The sequence below is a fragment of the Cydia pomonella genome, chromosome 1 (genome assembly GCF_033807575.1).
Source record: "Cydia pomonella isolate Wapato2018A chromosome 1, ilCydPomo1, whole genome shotgun sequence".
Taxonomy (NCBI): Eukaryota; Metazoa; Arthropoda; class Insecta; order Lepidoptera; family Tortricidae; genus Cydia; species Cydia pomonella.
This window is the reverse complement of record NC_084703.1, coordinates 33,834,411-33,856,643: the sequence shown is the minus strand read 5'-3', so window position 1 is coordinate 33,856,643 and position 22,233 is coordinate 33,834,411. Positions and strand designations below refer to the sequence as shown.

General features: G+C 35.6%; 2 protein-coding genes across 7 annotated transcripts in view; one reads left to right on the top strand and one right to left on the bottom strand.

Annotated features, from left to right (window-relative positions):
• LOC133520545 (dual specificity protein phosphatase CDC14B-like) overlaps nucleotides 1–7,005 on the top strand; it is a 43,355-nt gene extending 36,350 nt beyond the window's left edge. For all 5 annotated transcript variants that reach the window (XM_061855063.1, XM_061855056.1, XM_061855047.1 and 2 more), the window contains 3 exons: nucleotides 270–322; nucleotides 3,174–3,358; nucleotides 6,807–7,005. In XM_061855063.1, the coding sequence (XP_061711047.1) occupies nucleotides 270–322; nucleotides 3,174–3,324 (204 nt within the window). In that variant the 3' untranslated portion in view covers nucleotides 3,325–3,358; nucleotides 6,807–7,005. The remainder of the gene's footprint in view (nucleotides 1–269; nucleotides 323–3,173; nucleotides 3,359–6,806) is intronic.
• Nucleotides 7,006–10,599: 3,594 nt separating this feature from the next.
• LOC133520448 (serine/threonine-protein kinase Pak) overlaps nucleotides 10,600–22,233 on the bottom strand; it is a 37,693-nt gene continuing 26,059 nt past the window's right edge. For both annotated transcript variants that reach the window (XM_061854876.1, XM_061854867.1), the window contains exons 12-13: nucleotides 21,614–21,832; nucleotides 10,600–18,859 (exon numbers count right to left, since the gene is read on the bottom strand). In XM_061854876.1, coding sequence (XP_061710860.1) covers nucleotides 18,776–18,859; nucleotides 21,614–21,832 — 303 coding nt within the window. In that variant the 3' untranslated portion in view covers nucleotides 10,600–18,775. The remainder of the gene's footprint in view (nucleotides 18,860–21,613; nucleotides 21,833–22,233) is intronic.

Below are 22,233 nucleotides of genomic sequence, written 5' to 3'. Positions count from 1 at the left end.
ATGGGTCCGAAAAATAAAAAGAGAAATTAAAGCTTAGTAAACAGTTTCAGGAAAAACTATAGCAAACATATTCGGTTAAGCCATTTTTGAGTTGTTTCAAAAAGTCTTCCCTTTTTAATAAAAGTGCTACAATGGTACTCCCTTTTACTTGTTGTTAACTGTTATGTACAGGATACCCACTGATACCCCGTTAATGGCAGCGTATTTTGACGAACTGAAAGCATTTATGCTCTTGGCCGATTTTTAATAAATCTATTTTCATCTTTCAGTTCCAGAGAAGGTTACGAAACAACAGCAACTGCGATGAGAAATTGGACAAGTGGTAAATTTTATCATTAACTGTTATTTTTAACTATCATAGTTTGTTACCTACTATAATATAATACAATTCTAAATAACGAGAGCGAGAATACCTATCCTTTGTTATTGTGCATAATTTGTTTTGTGCGGTTTGCTATTAAAATGCTTTCGAGTTTTAGAAAGAAATACCTATATTCGGGGATATTGCACAATACTGCTTATCTAACAAATGCAGCAAGATCCAACTTCCTTGTACGTTGTTTGAATTTCGAAGTATTTCGACTGTTAGTTACGCGGTATTGCACTATCCCCGATGATATTTGAATATGTTAAACGAAGGACTTTCCTATTCCTTCCTGCCTTCCTTTCAACACCAATAACCCCTAAAGGCGTCATTACTAGTCGTACCCACAGCGCCAAGGACACCTATAGGTGTTATGACGGACGCTGTCAAAGTAACCTTCACACTTTCGAGTAAGGTTTACATTAGCTCCCTTGCGCCTGGGATCTTGGCGTTTGAGTGATGTTTGTGTTTATGACATAAAACGTTCAAAGTGTTAAGTACCTATCTACTCCCAAAGTCGTAGCTACTACTACTAGTTACTTCATATCTATTTTGATAGCTACGACAATCATAACTCTTGTATCAGACCAGCCAGAAAAACATTGTAATGTTTTACGTATACTCGGTATACTCGCTCACTATAGTATAGTTTAATCCTAACTACTTTGTATTTGGCCCTGATATAGTGTCGGTACAAACAGCTTACATATGGCAATAATGTGCGTACGTCATGTTATGTATAGTCGGTACAGTGTGTATTCATTCATGTTGATATTTGTAGAATTTATAAACCTTGTTGTCAGAAAATTAAAGCATATAATTACCTATTCATCAAAATCTGATTCCAAATATTCAATATTAATATATTCTTCAGATTCTGACTCCGATGAAGTTTGATTTTCGTCATCAGAGTCTCTTTCAGAACCATCAACCTCAATTATAAAACGTTCAGTCTGGGATTCTATTATAGGACGTTTATTTTTACATAGGGCTCTTCCTTATGGGAAACGATCGAAGAAACAGCTCAGGATGCGTAGGCAAGATGCCAATCGTTAACGCTCCGCAGCGAACGAAACGCAACTGTCTCTGTCGCACTAATATGGAAGAGTGATAGAGAGAGAGAGAGATAATTACTACGCTACGCAGCGTAAACGATTGGCATATTGTCTACACACTCAGGTACGGAAACCGCTACATATTATTAGTATGTTGTTGGGCATAATATTTGCTAATAACTGTAAGTTGCCAAGATTAAACGATTTTTTTATAAAATCTAGGCAGCCGTGGACGGGACCAACTTTTTATAAGGCGACCTGTTACCGTTAGATTATATATAAAATAAGCTTTGATTTGATATATCATACAATTAAATAACAAACAAAAACAAGTAAAAAGAAAAGTCTGTCCGTACCATAGAAATAGGATAGTATAGAACGACTGTCAAACTTCGAAAGTGTGACCAAAAATGAAATGCAAGTGTGTGTGTGTAAATTGTCTATGTGCAAACAAAAATAGTGATGTCATGTTACAACATATTAATAATCTATCGATGTTTAACTGCTTTATCGACTACTTTTTCAAATGTGTTTGAAAAAGTTGAAAATGATAAAGTTGAAGTTGTTTGAAAATGTGTTCGGAAAGAGTTGACTTACCAAAGAAAATTTGTATTTCGCGCCTTTTCTTGCTGACAACTTGGGTTGGGTGTGGTTAAAATGTAAGTACTGTGTTGGAAAGTGAAGTTTAAATTTATCGCTAAACATGTGCACCTTTAAAAAAGGTATTATAACAATCGTTATTATTTTAAGTCGGTTATCAAGGTAATATCTTAATGATATCTTGTGAACAACTAATTCCATACCTACTAATATACCGACAAGTTATCGATACAGTCATATGAACATTTTGTCAAGCCCTAGCGTAAAGTAACAGTTTAGGTTTTTACACAAAATATTCTAAATTATTGACTAATATGATGAAATATTAACACACAATTGAAGAAAAACTTATAATGAACTGTATAAATTGGTTTTTTACACTTTTTATGCTGTTAGTTTCATAAAATATCGTTACGAAAATTTCGCTAGGAATATCATAATTACCTGTGAAATGAGTATTTTCCTGGGTTTTCTGGCCCTGACATACTACAACCCGGCACACAACATGACACCATCGTCACTAAATTACTTAATATATATTTTTCTTTTTGATTCTCTTATATTTTTCACGTTAAAAAATACGGCAATATGATCTTGGCCGCATCGGCCGCCTTCGAACTCAAAATTGGTTACGTTTTCTCATATGTAGTCTGCCTCTTTCGCACTTATGGCTTGTTCATATACGTCATGGCTTCCCTTTCACACACTTCATCTGTCTGTCAAGCGAAGCGACTGACATGTCTTTGGTCCGTACGCAATTTGACTAGATTCTTATCACAAATAAATAACAAATGAGGGTACATTAAAAAATATTAAATACCTACAAATTCGTGTGACGTAATTAATGGGTGACCTTTAAGTACTATCTTGGACGTTCGATGTTCGAAATGGCATTCATAATTCAGATGTCACAGTTTTCAATTGTTTGATTGAGTTAAATGTAATGCCAGTGTAACAATTACGATATTTGCAAAATTTAATTACGTTTTATAAATATATAAAGATTTTTTTATATTAATCATTCCATTTAGTTTTCTTAAGCGTTACCGATACCCAATAGTTAACGAAATTCAATAAAAACACGGTGTAACACAGTGGCGGCATACATTTTTCTGTGGCTCTCGAATAATCACGGCAATGTTTATATGTTTCAGCTCTATATCAAAAAACGCTTTCTGCAGACCGATAATGTCGGCAGGCTCGAGCACAATGAGGCCTCTTTCCAAGGCGTATTATATGCGCTCCAGTGGCGGTCACCAACGAGATCCAACTCCAGGACAGTGCCAAAATGCTCGTAACCGTTAGGACTATCCCATCGCTTCATGCCATGGGTAAATAGGTATGTAGTCGGGTGCTTACATATTTCGAAACGTGTTTACCTACATCGCTGATGAATTCAGTCAGTCTTATAATTATAGTAGTGTAACCACAACTTTACCACACTTTTACCACACTTAGTCCATTCCAATATAAAATAAAAGTTAATGCACTTTTCACCAAGGTCACTTAACCGAGTTCTTAATCTGGCTTCCGCGGTGCGCCGCCAGTGCCTCGCAAGGCCGCACCGGCAGGGTCGCCATGTGAGGTTGCGCGACTTGGGCGTTGAATCAAACAATTCGGTTTAATTATAAACATATAACGGCTTAAATACCATGTACATGCACTTATCCTTTTTAGGCTTAAGATAATTATTAGGCAATACAGGGTAAGAAGACGCAGTAAGGCCCAACTTATTACGAACGTCTACCCGCCGAATTAAGAACTGAAATATCTGACGAAGCATTTGAACGTCAATTGAGGAATTTTTTATTGGAAAACCCATTATATTCAGTGGATGAATACATGGAATTAAAATTATAATAACTGTTTAACATTATAGTTTATGTAAAATTGATTTAAGATGACATTTGTTCTAGAATATTATTATTACTGCTCTTAGTTTTAATGACGATCATTATGTGATATCTACTAAATATTTAGTTTGACATGTATTCCATTATTTCTTTTTAGTTTTCCTGTTTCTTTTGTTTCGTAGTTTTTAATTTGACGGTAATTTCGAATTTGTTTTTTTTTTTTTTGATAATTATTATTGACGTTTTATAATTATATGTTTGCATGCCAAATCATTGACGATCATAATGTAAATTCATATAGATTAACATAAGAATAATTTATACTGTAATTTATCATTATGAAAATAAATAAATCTAAATCTAAGGGGCAGTGTCGTAGTTTAAATCATATACAACACTCACTTAAATCTACATCATTTGCAGCAGATCTTATAGTATTTAGTAAATTTAATCTTCTAAATTATATACCTGTACTAGGTATAATTACTTTTAAAATAAAATAAATTTGCAGTTGTTCGGCAAATGGTCAAGTTTATTCAGTGTATAATGTCGAGGCATGATAAACACTCAAAGAGAAAGATAAAATTATGAATATCTTAAATATTGTTAAATAAATAGCATATTCTTCATACAATACATCCACAAGACGTATGCGCATGAGCACTCTTACCTGCCTGTGCACACTTTCCCCAGAACTCCAAAATTTAACCACCAACTTATTTCGTATTGACTATAACTTCCAATTTTAGAATACTTATATTAACAGAAATATTATGTATTTATTCTATAACAAATATACTCACAGTTTTGAAATAACATATTGTCATGTATAACCACAGAACTATGTGAACAACGACGACTTCAAAAGTGCGACCAAAAATGAAATGCAAGTGTGTACGTAAATTGTCTATGTGAGATCAAAAATAGTGATATCATGTTAATGTGTTGTCAATTATATGTTTGCATGCCAGATCATTGACGATCATAATGTAAATTCATATAAATTAACATAAGAATAATTTATACTGGAATTTATAGTTATGCAAATAAATAAATTAAATCAAAATCATGTTACAATATATTAATAATCTATCGGTGTTTTACTGCTTTAAATTAAAAATTAAATTAAAATTCGTTTATTTAGAGTAACATAATGAATTAATGACTCATACATGTTAATTTGGAACACTAGACTTAAACACTATACTATAATACTATAAATACACATGTACCTTCTCCATAGACTGCAGGTGTAGAATGTTGTGCAAAAAATAAAGTTCTGTATAAAGTCACCTTACTTTCTTTTGAGCATCCAGCAAATCTGCGTGCAATCATGTTAGCTCTCAACCGATAAGGCCCTACGTTCTTGTTCTATATCAGCATCGTCACTGAGGTCGGTAGTAACCATATGACCTAGATACTTGAACTGGTATACCCTTTGCAGGGCAAACGTGTTAAGTTTGATAGGTGGTATTACTGGTATTACAGATGGTATTTTAGACTCGACCCCAAAAACCATATACTGACTTTTATTAACATTATACTTGAGTCCGTGCGTGTGTGCGTAATCCTCACATACTTTAAGCAACCTTCTGATGCCGCAGACTGACGCACTCAACAGCACCATGTCGTCGGCATAGCTCATATTGTTCATATTAACCCCGTCTATGTCACAGCCCGCATGCATGCTGCTGAGCGCGACAATAAGCTCATTCATATATAGGTTGAAAAGCGGTGGTGAGCTCAACCCCCCCTGCCTCACCCCACATTGCAACCTATATGTCTCAGACAATGTACCTGCCCATCTCACGTTGTTGATCTGGTTTCCATACCAATATCTAAATATACCTATCAGATCGGGCGCTAAGTTAATTCCCTCAAGTTTCTTCCAAAGTATATCGTAGGAAACCAGATCAAACGCTTTTGATAAATCTAGGTAACAAGCATAGACTGACGTATTTCTGTCAACATAATACGCTGCGGTATGCTTAAGGCACAGGATAGCACTTTCAGTTGACAGCCCGGGCCTAAACCCGAACTGGTTGTCATGCAATGAAAGGTTTTTATTCAACTGCGCATTAAGCACGAAAGAAAAACGCATGAAAACTCGAAAACACGCGTTTTCCCAAACATAAGACTAATCTAGATCGATTGTATACCCGCAAAAACCCCCATATACCAATTTTTACAACAATTTCAGCGAAATCGTTAGAGCCGTTTCCGAGATCACAGAAATATATATATTTATCTTATAAGATATCTTAATGATGTCTTGTGAAGAAATAATTCCATACCTACTAATATACCGACGAGTTATCGATATAGTCATATGAACATTTTGTCAAGCCTTAGCGTAAAGTAACAGTTTAGGTTTTTACACAAAATATTGTAAATTATTGACTAATATAATGAAATATAAAATAAAAAACTAATTAAATAAAAACTTAGAATGAACGGTATAAGCCTGCTTTTTATGCTGTTAATTTGACGAAATACCGTTAAGAAAACTTCGCTCGGAATACACGCTACGCTCTGCTGCTCTAATACGCTGCATCTTCACTACAGTACTTTATTAATAGTTTTCTTCCTGATTTATTCATATTTTTTTATTTAAAAATACGGCAATATGCTCTTGGCCGACTGCGGCCAACTTCTAACTGTCTGACTCTTTCGCACTCATGGGATGTTCATATACGTGATGGCTTCCCTTTCGCACACTTTGTCTTTAAGCGTAAGCGTGTAATAGGTCTGTGTGTATAACACAAAGTTTTTCAAAACGCTAATAGTTTCAAGTGAACCAGCAAATTTCAATTACATAACTCATTCACCCCTCCCGTGCCTCCAATCAGTCGTTTCGGATATACAAGAGGTGCAGCGCTCAGTTTCCCCGAATGAATAAGGGTAATTACATTCAAATTAAGTTATATGTTTCAGTTCGGTGAGGCAAAGATCTTCAGCAAAACGGATAAGAACGTCCAGGCTCAAAGAAGAAACTGAGCTTGTAATTTTTGAAATATATTTAGTTCTGTTGAGATGTTTTATCGTTCAGAAAATTGCGCGTGTACATTTTACTATGTTAAATACCTCATTAGTGAAAAATACTGACTAATTATATTGCGTTTTTATTGTAAGAGTCGTTTGTTTCATTATTTTCCTCTATCCAATGTAAGATTTAATTACACTTTCAGACCGACGCCGAGGAACTCAATAGTACATTACAAGTGCGAAAAATATGAAATTACCGCGTTACCGCGGAAAATGGCGAATTACCCATTCGCACATGTATCGTACAACGTTTTACAGTACATATATACAAGTCTATGTCTATGTCTATATATGACCCTTTAAATTTTCTACATAGTTACCTAATGTGCTAATGATATTATCGCACTAGTATATAGTCTGTTTTATAAACCTTCGTGTGCCAAACTCCCGCAGCGACAGAGAGATAAAATGACAATGTCTGCCGGCCTTCATTGTATTGTATATTTTGCCGCGTCTGGCGGGGGCTGGGTCAACACCATCATCTGATTAAACACTGAATTATGAAGTTTCTATAAGCCTAAGAGTTAGTTGACGATACTGACCAACTGTAGCCTATTCTTGTCTAATAATCTAGCATTGGTATATGTCAGAGCAGTACAGAACTAATTTTTGGCACTCAACTTTCCGTCAAGGGAGAGTACCTGTACCTAAAATTGTCCCGCAGCGGGACACCGGCAAAGAAGCCACTTCTTCCTGGCAGCAGCGGGAGAACGGTATAAGTCATTACGTACTTACAGATAAATCAAAGCAGAGGGCCTACCGCGAACCACGTTCACGACGTGTTTGTCGACCTCTCTGTCGCACTTGTAAATTCGTACGTAAGAGTGACAGGGAGGCAACACGTTGAACGTGGTTCGCGGTAAGCCCTCAGATGTACCGGACAATTTGGTGATATTTTGTAGATTGAGTGTTGTGAGGTTATCTTATCTCATACTTTGCTAAACATTCATGCATTTTTGTAATACTCGTATGACCAGAATTAGGATGTGGGATGAGGATGACACTATCCCATTGCCGTGTTAGTTTTGGCTATTTGGGAACTATGTTGCCCATAACCCGGTTAGATGACTTATCGTATCATGTAATAATTCTTAGTGTTCAGCCTATAACTAGGGAATTTGCGTAGTCTTCAAAGCTTAGGGGATTTAGAGTTAAAAACTGAGTACTATCGCGTCAAGCGTCGGTTGAGCGTTTTTTAACGAGATCGTTTGCAGCCAAATCTTTGAGGCGTCACGCCTCTTTATATGACAATCAATTGGGCTCGTGGAATAAGTATATACCGTCGGTATTGTTGTAGGGTTCTGACCTGAACCTCACAAACACGTGTTGATCATCGTTGTGGGTTATTTCCAGCAGTCACCACCAAGTTGTTACCAGTGGTAACTACTGGGATTATTTTCCCACCTTTTACCACTGATAACTACTGGGAATAAAATCCCACTAGTTACCACCAGCTTGGTTTGGTGGTAACTACTGGGAATTTATTTACGCAGTAGTTACCACTGGTAAAAGGTGGGATTTTTTCCCCATTAGCTACCACCAAAAATTGATTCGCGTTCAATACTAATAAAAACAGTATAAATATAAAGTGATTTAAACAATAATTAATTGTAAATTAATTAGTTATTCGTTTAGGTATAAGTCGATACTGTTTCAGTAAACTGCCTTAAAAGTGATAAAAAAACGGTTTTAACTGATTTGTTTGTTCGTTCGTATAATTTTGACGTTATTTATGGGTTATTCCCACTAGTTGTTACCAGTGGTAACTACTGGGAATTTTTTCCCACCTTTTACCTCTGGTAACTACTGGGAAAAGAAAACACTAGTTACCACCAAACCAAGTTGGTGGTAACTAGTGGAATTTAAGGCAGTTTACTGAAACAGTAATCGACTTATAATTAAACAAATAACGAATTAACTTATAATTAATTCAACTTTTAATTAATTATTGATTAAAGGACTCTATATTTATACTATTTTTATTAGTATTTAACGCTAACCAAATTTTGGCGGTAACTACTGGGAAAAAAAAATCCCACCATTTCCCAGTAGTTACCAGTGGTAAAGGTAGGATGAAAATTCCCAGTACTTACCACTGGTAACAACTTGATGATAACTAGTGGGAATAACCGTTATTTATTGAAAGGGACTTTATTGTCCATGGCACTTACGCCATTATCAACGATGCTCCTTTATAAATACACCGCTGCGCTATGCAGTATGGCGTCAGCGTCCTTGACAAAAGATCCAGGTTTTATAGGTAACGTCACAATTAATTCAATTTAAAATTAATATGATAAATGCTCTCATACTCTCGTGGTTGATGGCAAAAAGGAAAATAAACATATAATGTAATATGTAATTCCAAATAAAACAAAATTAAAATGTTTATTATACGGAACCCTTATGGATTTGTCATGTCCGTCCATGTCACAGCTACTTTTTTCCGAAACTATTGGGACCGTGCGAAGTGCGTGGTGGGGGTAAGGAAAATGATCCCAGCGCATAAGGTGGTAAAAATTAGAACTTACTGCGGATAGCGTCTTTAACATTTCGTACAAGTTATATGGCTCGACATGAAACTTTAATTTACAATAACTCCTGAAATATTCATTTAAATTGTATGATGTTTGAGTTTCAGTTCTAAGTATGGAGAACCCCCGTTTTTTTTTTGTGTGAAAATCTTAATGCATTTCACAGAATATATGTATACTGTATAGTTCTTATAGTTTCGGAAAAAAGTGGCTGTGATATAAACGGACAGACAGACATGACGAATCTATAAGGGTTCCGTTTTTTGCCATTTGGCTACGGAACCCTAAAAAACAATAAATTTTGGGGATTCCCCATACTTTGAACTGAAACTATTTTTTTTTTTTTCATCAAACCCGAGTACAGACTCGACGGAAAGAGAAGAGAATATGTATTAGGCTTCATACATTCCACGACTCTCTTTCCGCACAGACTCTACGTGTGGGGTATCTATAGATAGGTCTTCAAATATCATTTTTTTTCTAAACTGAATAGTTTTGCACTTCTAAAGTGGTAAAATGTCCCCCCCCCCCCCCCTGTAACTTCCAAAATAACAGAATGATAAAGCTAAAAACAATATATAATGTACATTACCATGCAAACTTCCGCCAAAAATTAGTTTGAACGAGATCCAGTTAGTAGTTTTTTTTATACGTCATCAAAATGGTACGGAACCCTTCATGGGCGAGTCCGACTCGCACTTGGCCGCTTTTATTAAATACACACTGAACCCCTCGTATGCTTACACGGATCCGTGCGTGGGAATTTAAATGTATTTTTTTTAAAGTCAAGCTCACTTTTTCAGTGATCAAATTTGACAAGCAGCCACATTACAGGCAGACAGACAGAGGCGTGGGCGACGTGGGCCACCCGCCTAGCTACGGTCTCGCGGTCCTAGGGGCCTCGCGCCTCAAATGAGTACCTATATCTCGGATACAACGTAAAAATGTTCGTTATTTCTTGCGCCACCTGAGGGCCTCGCTAAATGTACCTAGCCCACATAAAATTTGTTCGTGCCCCGCCACTGGACAGAGATTGACAGCTCCGCTCCGCTTCAAACGTCTACTCAGGCACTAAGGTGTTTAAATGTTTAAAATTATGCATACTTATGACAATGACGATGGTAAGGTGTCGGTAAATAATATAACAATTACATGGTGAGTCTTTTATTATAGTACCTCTATGTTCGTAATTCATACGCACAAGTTGCTCATACATGGCACTGATGTTTTACAACTGTCAAAAATCATGAACACGTTTAAATCGCTTTAAATGTCTTGTACATAACCTATTACATTTATTAATACAATCGTAACTTAGATTAAATACATAATTACAATTATATATCAAACTTAAAATTTTACGCTTTAATTATGTTCATAATCACGAACTTGTTAATACATTTCTTTCACAGAACATTAAAAGTGTTTAGCGATACAGAATAACTTTGTGTGAATTCCTTCAATGTTATACATAATTTACATTATTGCACAAAATACTCTTGCCGTGGTTGGTGCGGTTCATAGTACTTAACTAACGTAGGCCATCTCATGAGTGGCCCAATACCTGAAATTACAACTAAGAACTAGGCCGGATTGCTTATAACCTAAAATATCCAAGTCCTAGTGGATTTCATGCATGCTGAAGAGTCGGGGCCATCAAAACACGTTGAACTGTGGTCATTCGCATGTTTATTATGTTTGGTAGCCACTATTGATTTCATCCGTATCATGTCGGTGTGTCACACACACTAACACACTAACATCATTGGCAAAATAAGTTACTTTACAGTGCATATCATTATTGGTGCTATAGGTAAGACCACTCGCGACACCTGCGGTTTTAGCGTCAAAGGGTTAATACTTATTAGACAGAAACTAACAGTAATTTGCTAGATTAATAAATATTATACACAATAAAATCCGGCCACGCATTATATATCTTTTTACCAAATGCACATATTCAAGCAGTTTTTTTAATTGAACAATATGTAAATATAGTACTATATACAGGATGATTCAGGAGACGTGAGCAGGATCAAGCCTGCATATTCAGTAAATTATCAGCAACTGTTTGTCACTTATTATGGATAAAACAAAGAGGGTGACCATAAATATCGTAAATAAAATGAAGCTCTTTTTTTTGAACAGTAAAAATTAAATTAACGTTAATCTCACAAATACTGGTACGAAACAGTTGCTGATAATATACCGAATATGCAGGCTTGATCCTGCTCACGTCTCCTGAATCATCCTGTATATATATACATATAAATACAAGCATATTACAATGTATGAGCAGGATCAAGCCTGCATATTCAGTAAATTATCAGCAATTTGTCACTTATTATGGATAAAACAAAGAGGGTGACCATAAATATCGTAAATAAAATGAAGCTCTTTTTTTTGAACAGTAAAAATTAAATTAACGTTAATCTCACAAATACTGGTACGAAACAGTTGCTGATAATTTACCGAATATGCAGGCTTGATCCTGCTCACGTCTCCTGAATCATTCTGTATATATATACATATAAATACAATCATATTACAATGTATGAGAATATATTCTTCAAACTTTTTATTCCTTTGTTATTTGTCCAGCGTTTTCTGTTAATCTTCACTGGCTTCCCGCTACTACGCCAAAAGTGTACGTAAGTAATTATATTTTCACAAGCTGTTTTATGCTCATAAGAAATCTTACCAAAAAATATTTTTCGAAATTATTTTGTGCTTGAGGTAGTCAGGAAGACTTTTTACTGCTAGCACTGAGTTGTTTTGGAATATATAATGATCAAAGTCACAGACAACCTAACATTATATTATGTTTGTAATTTTATTCGGTACTTTGATCATTTGTGGATATGAAACTTTGATATCTACAAGTAATTATAAAAAGCGCTGTTTGAAAATGCACATTAATTTAAAAGATTTAACCATATCATTCATTGCCGGATTTTAGTTCGCATAGGTTGTAGTTTTGATGGCTCCCACAATGAGAATAAAAATAACTGATACCATTACAAGTGCATGTTGTAGATTGCACCAACCTGAAACCGTTGCAGTACCTACGTAGCGTTAATTGGTCACTTCATATTGTCAAAGAGTACTCGATTCTAACGTGTTTGTTATATACTATGTACAGTAGGGAGGGCGACCAAACGCCCTGTTGTTTCTGTAATACCTTCTCTATACATTCTCACTTCCACTCCTGCATTCATATCAACACTTACCTACAAGTAATAGAATTATAGCGAATATGCAAGGATCTAGACTAAATTAAATCGGAAACAATAGCGTCATTCGGCACAACCTAAAATAAAAGCATAGAGCCATTGATTACAAAGGCGTTAAGTATATTGAAAGCAGACTCAATGTATAAAATATTAAATTTAAAAAAAAACATACTTGAGTCTTTGAATCATTGGTTAATTATTTTGAATATTGTGCCATAAAACTAGGAAACTTTAGCTTCGTATTACCGCCCAAATGTATACAAAGTTAATGCTCCGATAGACTTTAAAAACTTAATACTAAGTAAATGCGTCACTTGTATACTAATATTTAATGACTTGAGGTATTCTTCCATAATGCGTTGCGGTTTAGGACTAATGACGAGTTCGCTGGCTCGAATTTGAAGCCATTATGGCTACGGCATCCAGAGGTACGGTTCCGAACAGTTACGAGCGCGAGAGGTTCATCTGATTCATCTCTCAAGATTTCAGGCTGAAAAATGCATTTGAGTGAAGCCTGCCTAGATTATATTTGGCCCCGGGATAAAGACGCTACAAGCAGCTTATGTATGGCAATAATGTGCGTACGTCATGTGTGGTCAAATAAAATGTCAGTATCGGTGTGTACGGCTACCACCAGTAGCTGGTGATAGCCGTACAGTTTAACACTGACATATTCGCTAGCATGTGCGTAACTTACTTTATATGCATTTTTCTCGTACACGTATATTAGTACGAGAGAGATGTATAAAACTAAGTTACGCAGACGTTAGCGAATATGTCTGTTTGACACTGCCAAGACAGTCGTGGTAAGGCTACTGGTCAACAACTAACTTCAAAACATTTTGTAACATTTCTTCGTCCTTTTATTTATGTAAATGTTTTATTCTATTCGGCATTTTTATGGTAATATCGGTTTTTACGAAATCTTTTCTTCTTGCATACATCGATGACCTTCGGTGATTTCCAACGACTGTTGTCAAGAGTCTCCTTTCCAGTAAAATAAATTAGTAACAGTGAAAATCCGCAACATGGCGAAGGCCACATATAATCTTGACAGGGTATACGCAAATGGTATGTCAGGCCCGTTGTTGTCAAGTCGTACGTCACTAAAAACGAACGCATTCTATCTAGTTTTTAAGTCGTCTACTTGGTTAATTTAAACATAGGCCCGCAGAGCCCATTACAATTTGTGGATAAAATTAAAAACCTTAATATTACAGGCAACCAGGCTATCAAACTTCAAAAATATAAAGACAAGTCTTAAATATACAAGTATGCGGTCATAATACTCATATTAGGTACACAGGAAATACCTTATAAACAGACAGCGAGCAGGCACAGCATTACGGAAACATACCTACCCCGACATCATTTCTCATTCATAATAAATATAAAATAATAAACATTAATTGTAAATTATATTTTTAAAAATACGCGTGGGTAAGAACAAAGCACTAAAATTACAATAAAATTAACGTAGTATGGTATACTACGACAAATAATGATAAAATGATTCATTTTAATACATAATATAAGTAGCTTCCGGTGAGCCTAGGCTTATTATTTTATTATACACTTACATGTGTTCATGTTAAATACCAGCTCCAATAAACTTTCTTTATATTAAAGTATAATTCATAATTTAAACAAAGATAATAAACAGTAAAAAACCGGAATTTAATTATCATGAAATATGTAGTATATACATTTGATAATGATAAAAACTAAATTTTATAACGATAAATATCAATAACCAAAATAACATGTTTACGACACTGCTATAAAATTGGACACATTGGACACGTTTCCTGTCGCCATAAAATGTTCAAAATTTAATCCTGAAATCGACATTTACAACATACCTTTGCAATATACCTTTAAAACATGCATCTTTTTTTGTTTTTATAGAATTGACTCCAGGACAATTTCTCTTTGGTATCCATTCGGATACCGCGCACAAGGAAAGTATTACGCTACAATGTGAAACCCACATTTACATCATGTCACTCGGCTATGGACAGAATTGCTTTCAAGAAATAACTTGGTATTGCAATACATACATAAAATTTCGTGTCAATTTTAAAAATAAAATAATACGTAAACGCTACATTAGTAATCTCACACTGCAGCAGTACAAAAAGTTATTATATTTCGCATACAAGTTGACTTGTCCCTAATAGTTAGAACCGGACCTATCTCTAGTTCTATACCATAGCATGGATATGAAGGGGCATCCCACAAAAAAGTCTACATTGCCGGGACGTGACAGGTGTAGCAGCTACCCTAGATAACCTGCACAAATCTGTATTATATACATTTGAATTTAAAACTAAATTATCAAACGTTATCATGCCAAATATCGGCTTCTTAGCTTTATCAGAAGTGTAAAAAAAATAGTTTCGTACTGGACACTTTTCTGGAATGCCCTGAAGTGTTCATCTACCATATAGGGCCTGCTGGCAAGCAACTCGAAAATGTAATTTTATTCATCACATGTACAATATAATTCGTACGAACTAAAATGTGCTATAAAATCTATTGAATCATGCGATCCAAATTTTTGTACACTTGAATCAAATAATAGGTTAGTTACTATAGACTGCTATGTATAGTTTATTTCTGTTAAATTTGGTCAACCACGTTTTTTGGTGCGAATACAAAAACATGCGCTTATTTATAGAATCAACAGGAGGAACAACTTTTGTTTTGAAATATACATACACGACCCGTAAATAACAATTCACCGAAATTCTCGGTGACGTTGCCCTACAGTACGATTGGTGACCGCTGCCTTCTGTACCTTCTATCGTGAATTCTCTATCTATATTATTAAAAAAAATATTAGAATATAACTTGTCGCCCCAAATTTTATTATCTAGGTTTACCTAGATGTAGAACCCTTTATAATCGCAAAAAGTCGAATTTTGTGACCTTGACCTTGAATTATATGCAACGCGTACATGAGATTTTCCGATGTAGACATAATGAAGACGTATATAAGTTTCTACCTTTTATCTCTCATTCCGTGGTGAAACCCCATTATTTGACTGGGTTATTAAGGTGGTTTATTGACCAAATACAACAATAGTAATAAAAACTATATTTCGCAAATACGCCTTAAAAGCTTCATAACTTTTTTATGGAAAAAGACTCGCAATCATCGTTGTACAAACACCTCACATATATTGATTAAGTCAAGGCAATATTCACTTTACATAACTTCAAATTAAATCCATCCCTTCGACTTGGATACCGATTTCGTTACACAAACCGGGCATAATGTAATGTCTAATTTCATGGGCGTATTCGAATGCTCAAAAGGGTCGCTGGAGTATATTACCGAATTATGTCAATTGACCCTCGTAGCAGATGGTACAAATATAACTTCAGAGTCTTTTATGGAACTGCAACTACTTAAATGTACAAAAAGCGCACTATCACATACGGAGAGATGCCGCAAGTTGATAATGTTGTAAGAGGGGAGCATTTCTATTCCACCTTGAAAACTGTTCAAAAATCACCAAGAGTGTAATTTTTCGTTTAAATTATAATTGATCCACATACATTCCTCTTCCGTAAGGGGTCCTAAATAACATTGGAAGATTATAAAAAAGGTTGTTTATTTATTAAATAATTCTGTTGTAGGTTGGCAAATGCCAAAAAGTTAATTTCTTATAATGATATAGATGTGTTTTACTGTACTCGACAGCTAGCTACCTCCAAATTTGAGGTAATAACTGTAACAGACCTAATGTATTCTACAATTTACATTTTACAAGATCTTCGAACTTTTCACTGCCAGTCTTCATTTGCAGCTATATTATTTATTTGTAATGTCAAAATATCTAAGAGATCTATCTATTTCTATCGGTCCTAGAGTCAATCTCTTTATGACGTCACAGTTGAAAGAAACGCGTCAATAAGAGATATCGTCGCTAATAAATAATAAATAACACCACTACGTTACATAGGATTCCTTAAATACTTTAATTACTGGACTGCACTCTTAATTAATCTCTTCATGTAAAAATACGATCACTTTATTTTCAGCAGCCACTATACAGATAAAATATTGCTCTCTAACTATCGTCATCTTTAACATAATGCCTGGATGTTTTGCGAAAGAGTATAATAGGTCGGCCACTTACTGAACTGCCGAACTTCACCGTTTCACAAAACTTGTCCTAACTGATTGACGACAGGTTAGCTAAACTCCAACGAAAACAGGACTCAAACGGAACAAATAGGCATTCTCTAACGGTCTGGAACCAATGGCTAAGGTAGGTCCAACCAGCAGTTCATCAGTCAGTCATGGAACACGATGTGTAATGTAAGATCCGCTCGGGCTCCTCGTTTATATCCGGACTAAGGCCGCGCTCCCACTTTGGCGTAAAGACAGATAGTCGTTAGTAAATATACAAGCCACGACAGTACGATTACCGTTCTACATGTGAACATCTCTATCTAAATGTACAGGCCACGACGCACGATTATCTGTCGTTACGGTATAGTGGCAACGCAGCCTAAGGTAGACGTCTCAGTGCTCGTCACTGTCCCACTACTTGGCATTGTCAATAGAGGTGACAGTTGTTGTTGTGAGGTGCATTAGCATGTCGATCACTAGGACGTTTACCTTGATTTTGCAAAAGATAAAAATTAAAAATATTAGATGGATAGTGATGGTCAGACCCACCTTTTCTAAAACAGTGGCAAAGGGTGTTAAGTTATCAAGTCCTTAGGTAAATGTCTGTATACACTCGTAAGTATACTAAAAGTTTAGTACAATTTAATGTTGCTGCGCTTTAAATAATACATAACTATACCACCTAATAATATAACAAAATACGTTGCCAATTTATGCCCCTCGTATGTCATGCCACGTTACTAAAGATTAATTGATTTAGTAAAATGTGTCAACTCTAAGACGACTTCGTGCTTCGAATAAGACAGTCGATGTAGATGGCGCTGTACGGCTCCGTACATTATGCGGTAACTCGGGTTGTCAAATATTAAGTTTAATCAATAACTTTTTGCACGACACTTAAGACATCAAAATACTATCCATCATATGGAAGTGAAGTCTCATGTTCCAGAAATTATACATATAAAGAACCATATTTAAAAATGCCTAGCCCAAGAAATAAGGGAAATGATAATGTCGATAAATTCGATACTAATAATAACAATGCACTGTATTAAATAATCTATGCATCAACTGTCATGTGTATCCCTATTCGAGTTAAGAGAAACGGTCTTTCGTTTATTTGCTTATTTCAAAAACATTAAAAAAGAGGGTCAACATTTTAACTTTCATCAGGAACAGTCCCGGTTATTGGTGAAGAGTAATTTCTTATTTACCAAGCTGAGGAGGTGCAACTACGACGTTACGTTTGAGGAGTGTTTTTTCAAAAGGGCTTATTCCTTTCCAAAATTTTTTTTCGGGAAATAGAGAATTACGACACAAGTGCGAAAAATAGGAAATTCACGAGTGGCGATATATTAAAACACGACCGAAGGAAGGTTTTTAAATCGACACGAGTGGCGAATTACCTAATCGCACATGTATTACTTCAATACCTTCCTTTTTCCTTTGAACCTTTCTTTTAGAGAACGAGAAGAGACTTTTAGAAATTTGATCTTCATTAAAATGCTCAATTTAATGTTAGAAGAACTGTATTCATACTTAATGATGAAAAAAAAAATGGAATAAGTCCTATTGGACAGACACTCCTCATTTTACTGTCAGGTCAGACGTATGAAGACCATTTTAAGTATCTCGGAGGTGGACTTACATAATCCTACTATTTCATACACAGGTCTTAGCTAGGTGATTGAAAACGTTTATCGTGTGGAAAACGCATTTTTTTAGCTATCAGTCTAAGTGATTGTCTGGAAGTACTGAAAGTTTATCACAAATACGAACAATTCATGTAAATGAACCAAAAAAGGTTAACGTATTTATTAGTAATATTCGTACTGTGGCTGAGGTGTGGTGTAGTTAGTTCGTGTGAAGCGTTCGTTTACGATGCAGCAGGCACTGAGGGCGCTAGGGGCGCGCGGGCGCGGCAGCGGCGGCCGCCGGCAGCCTGCGCTAATGCCCCTTGGCGGCTTCCTTCGCCGCCATGATCACAGGCGTTAGCGACGCCAGAGGCCGGGCCAACTTCAAAAACGGATGCTGAAATAAACATTCACGTTTATACCTCACAGTCTTAATGGCCACATATTTACGAGAATTTTAAAACGGTATTAATGCTCTATTAATGCTCCAATATTGGACTTCTCCACTGTCAAAATTTACAGTTAAAGTACCTACATGATTCAGTACGGTTTCATACATGAAGTGCGAATCCATCATGAGCCAGAATACATGATTTTTAATTCGAACACAATGTTTTATCGACAAAGTATTTTTGATTATTACATTGACAAAGCTAAGTTGGCAGCGATTTTGATAGCCTGTGCAAGTGTTAAGTAAACGTCATAATTTCATAGAAAATTGACGTTTAAAATAACACCTGCGCTATCTAGACTGTTAAAATCGCTGACAACTTATCTTGGTATGACTCTATAACGTATTATTGTATTGGAGCGCTAATGTGTGATGACCACGAGTGGCCATATACAGGATCAATTTTTTAAATGAGGCACTGAGAGCAGTTAATACCAGTGATGAGCAGCTTGTAAGTATCCTAAATAAAACATTCACTTTATTGTAAGTAATTTTCTGTAACTTATAAATGGAAAAATTCACTTTTTATTTGTTATATTTTTTTCTTGGTTTTGCGAGTTTTTAGCGAACAGACAGATAGACACGGCGGGCGACTTTTTTTTCATATATGTTTAAACAATGTTCTATGCTCAAACTGTTCACAATTTATGTTAAATCGGAATTAACAACATGCCAAATAGAATGAAACTTCAAGCAGAGTATGTATAATGCTCAATAAAAACATTACGAATATTATGGTGTAAATATTAAAAGAAAGGAAAAAGGGCGCAACGTAACGTGGTCTTTAACTTCCGTCCATTGTATAACAACCGGGTACGATTACCCCTTAGCCAAGCGACTATTGTCACATATTCTCGAATTTTCTGATCACCATCCGTTTTGCTGACATCAGGGGTAGCGGAAAGGTTACATGAAATTTAAGTGAAATGTATACGGTAACAATGCTATCAAAATCATTTCCTGTCAACTATGTAATTTTCAACAGTTGAAATATGTCACCGTTAAGGGAATATGTGAAATGTTTAAGAAGATGCCCATAGCTATGTAGTACCTACCAGTACAGTACAGTAATAGTAGTGTCTGGTATCTACCAGATCCCTTGCTGCTACTCCAACATGGTCTGAGGAGACCTTCTCTAAATTTTTTATAGACGATTATTGACATTTACAGATTTTGGGGAAAATCTAGTTAGCCCCTATTGTCAGGGCAATATTCATATAAATTTAAGTCTCCACCAAAGTAGATTTATTTAACTGCACGCTGACTAAATTCCCAGAGGTCACAGGCCGCCAATTATGTTTCTTGCACAAATACTTAAATTAAGAGCCTTTCTTCGTTTACCTACTCGATCGTGGTGTAATATTTGATGTACTGATAACGCTAATCCTTAGTTTTTAGAACTCTGCACAAAACTGTTCGCGGAGCTTTAATGAGATCACTTCATATCAAAATTTTAATCGTATCTATCTATAATTTAATATGAGAAAAAACAGTTTTAGATGCCAATCGATTCCATTTCTATCCAGGATTAAAAACTTCTTAGAGGCCAACCCTTAAGTTAGGGCGCTAGAAAAGTCAAAAACGTAATAAAATGTTTTTTACTTCTTTTTGTTTTGCATTAGACAGAAAGTAAGCGATCTTGACGTGTATTTTTATTGAAATTAGTCACGGCAGATATGTAACAATTATAAATTATATACGTATACATCATTACAATTTTGATTTCATAAGTAATAACTACTAATTAAAAAAAGCTATTTTCAATAAAAAACACACGTCAAGACTGTTTACCTTTTTACAAGCTTTTATTTAACTTGCCCTGTTAGTATCATAGTATGTATGTATTTTTGTGTGGGTCAAATCTTCAGACAAGAGGCGGCCATGGGATCTCTGTGATAAAGCAACGCAAACTATTTGTGTTTCGGGTTTTTATTTAGAATTGACTCACTACTTATCGTATTAGTTGTGGAAGTAAAAATACAGTTAGCGATAAAAGCTTGTCCCAAAAATGAAAATTTTTGCCAAAAACTTATTTCTAATGCTAAAAACGAAGTATAGTATGAAAAAAGATAGATAGATAGATAGATAGATAAATCATTTATTTGGCAGCTGCAAAAACACACAATATAAAGTTTAAATCATCATAAAGAACACAAATTATTACAGGAACAAAATAAAAATAGCACAAAAGAAAATTGAGACAACAAAATAGGCATAATTAATAAACAATAAAATAAAATAAAAGTACCTACCTACATACTGTGTGCGTTGCAGCAGGACAAAAGGGTCACGGCTCAGTGATACTCTTCACTCTTTCGAGTAAAGCACTGGTTTTCTGCCGGAACCCAGGTCACAGCAGATGTATAAAATGAGGGTATGTGTGTGTTACATGTTTATAATATATAAGTCGTATGTGATAATAAATAAGTCGGCAGGGGTGTGAACAGTGTGTCTGCCTGCCATCTCCACCATGTTAGATTCTGAAATCTGCGACCAAAAAGCCGTATGGAATACCAGCGGTCGGTAAAAAATCATTCACATGGTCTTTTTTATGCCAGTAGGCGGGTCCACACAGAGCGAGCATACGCGCGAGGCAGTTTCCTCACGCACAAACCGGTCAGTGTAGACGTGCCTCGGTCGAGGCGACGCGCGCGTTTTCCTCGCCTGAGCGCTGAGCCTATTCAAGTAGTTGGTACTCACCTTTAACAAATCAAGCGCGGTGGCGCGCCGGTCGACGTCCACCTCGAGGCACTTGTCGAGGAAGTCCTGGAACACGGGACTCAACTTGTCCTTGTCCTTGATGTCTGGCTTCCCGTTGGTCGCGATCAGGTACAGAGCTCGAAGAGGATTTTCATTAAGATAAGGCGGTTCTCCTTCGATCATCTCTATAGCCATAATACCTAACGACCATACGTCCACCTGCAATATATGCTACTTTTAGTACTTTTTTTGATTTTGATACTATGTATTATTGAATTTAAGTGATAAATTACACTGACTTATAAATTGATATTTTTGAAACACAGACAACACAAACTCAGCATTATGAAGCGTTGACAAAGAGCTCGAGGTCACCATACATAGGTGCAATTTTACTTGTGAAATGCTACGATTCGAGCAGCAGAACTGAGCTGCAAAAATCTACACTATTTTATACTATAAAAAACCTTGGTACACCACCCTCAAAGTTTAACATGTGTAAATATTTTTAATTTACACAAGTATTGGGTCCTATCCCACGAAACTTACAAGTGTACAAATCGACAATATTGTTAAATTATAAACAAAAATACGTACCACCACATTCTTACATGTGCCAC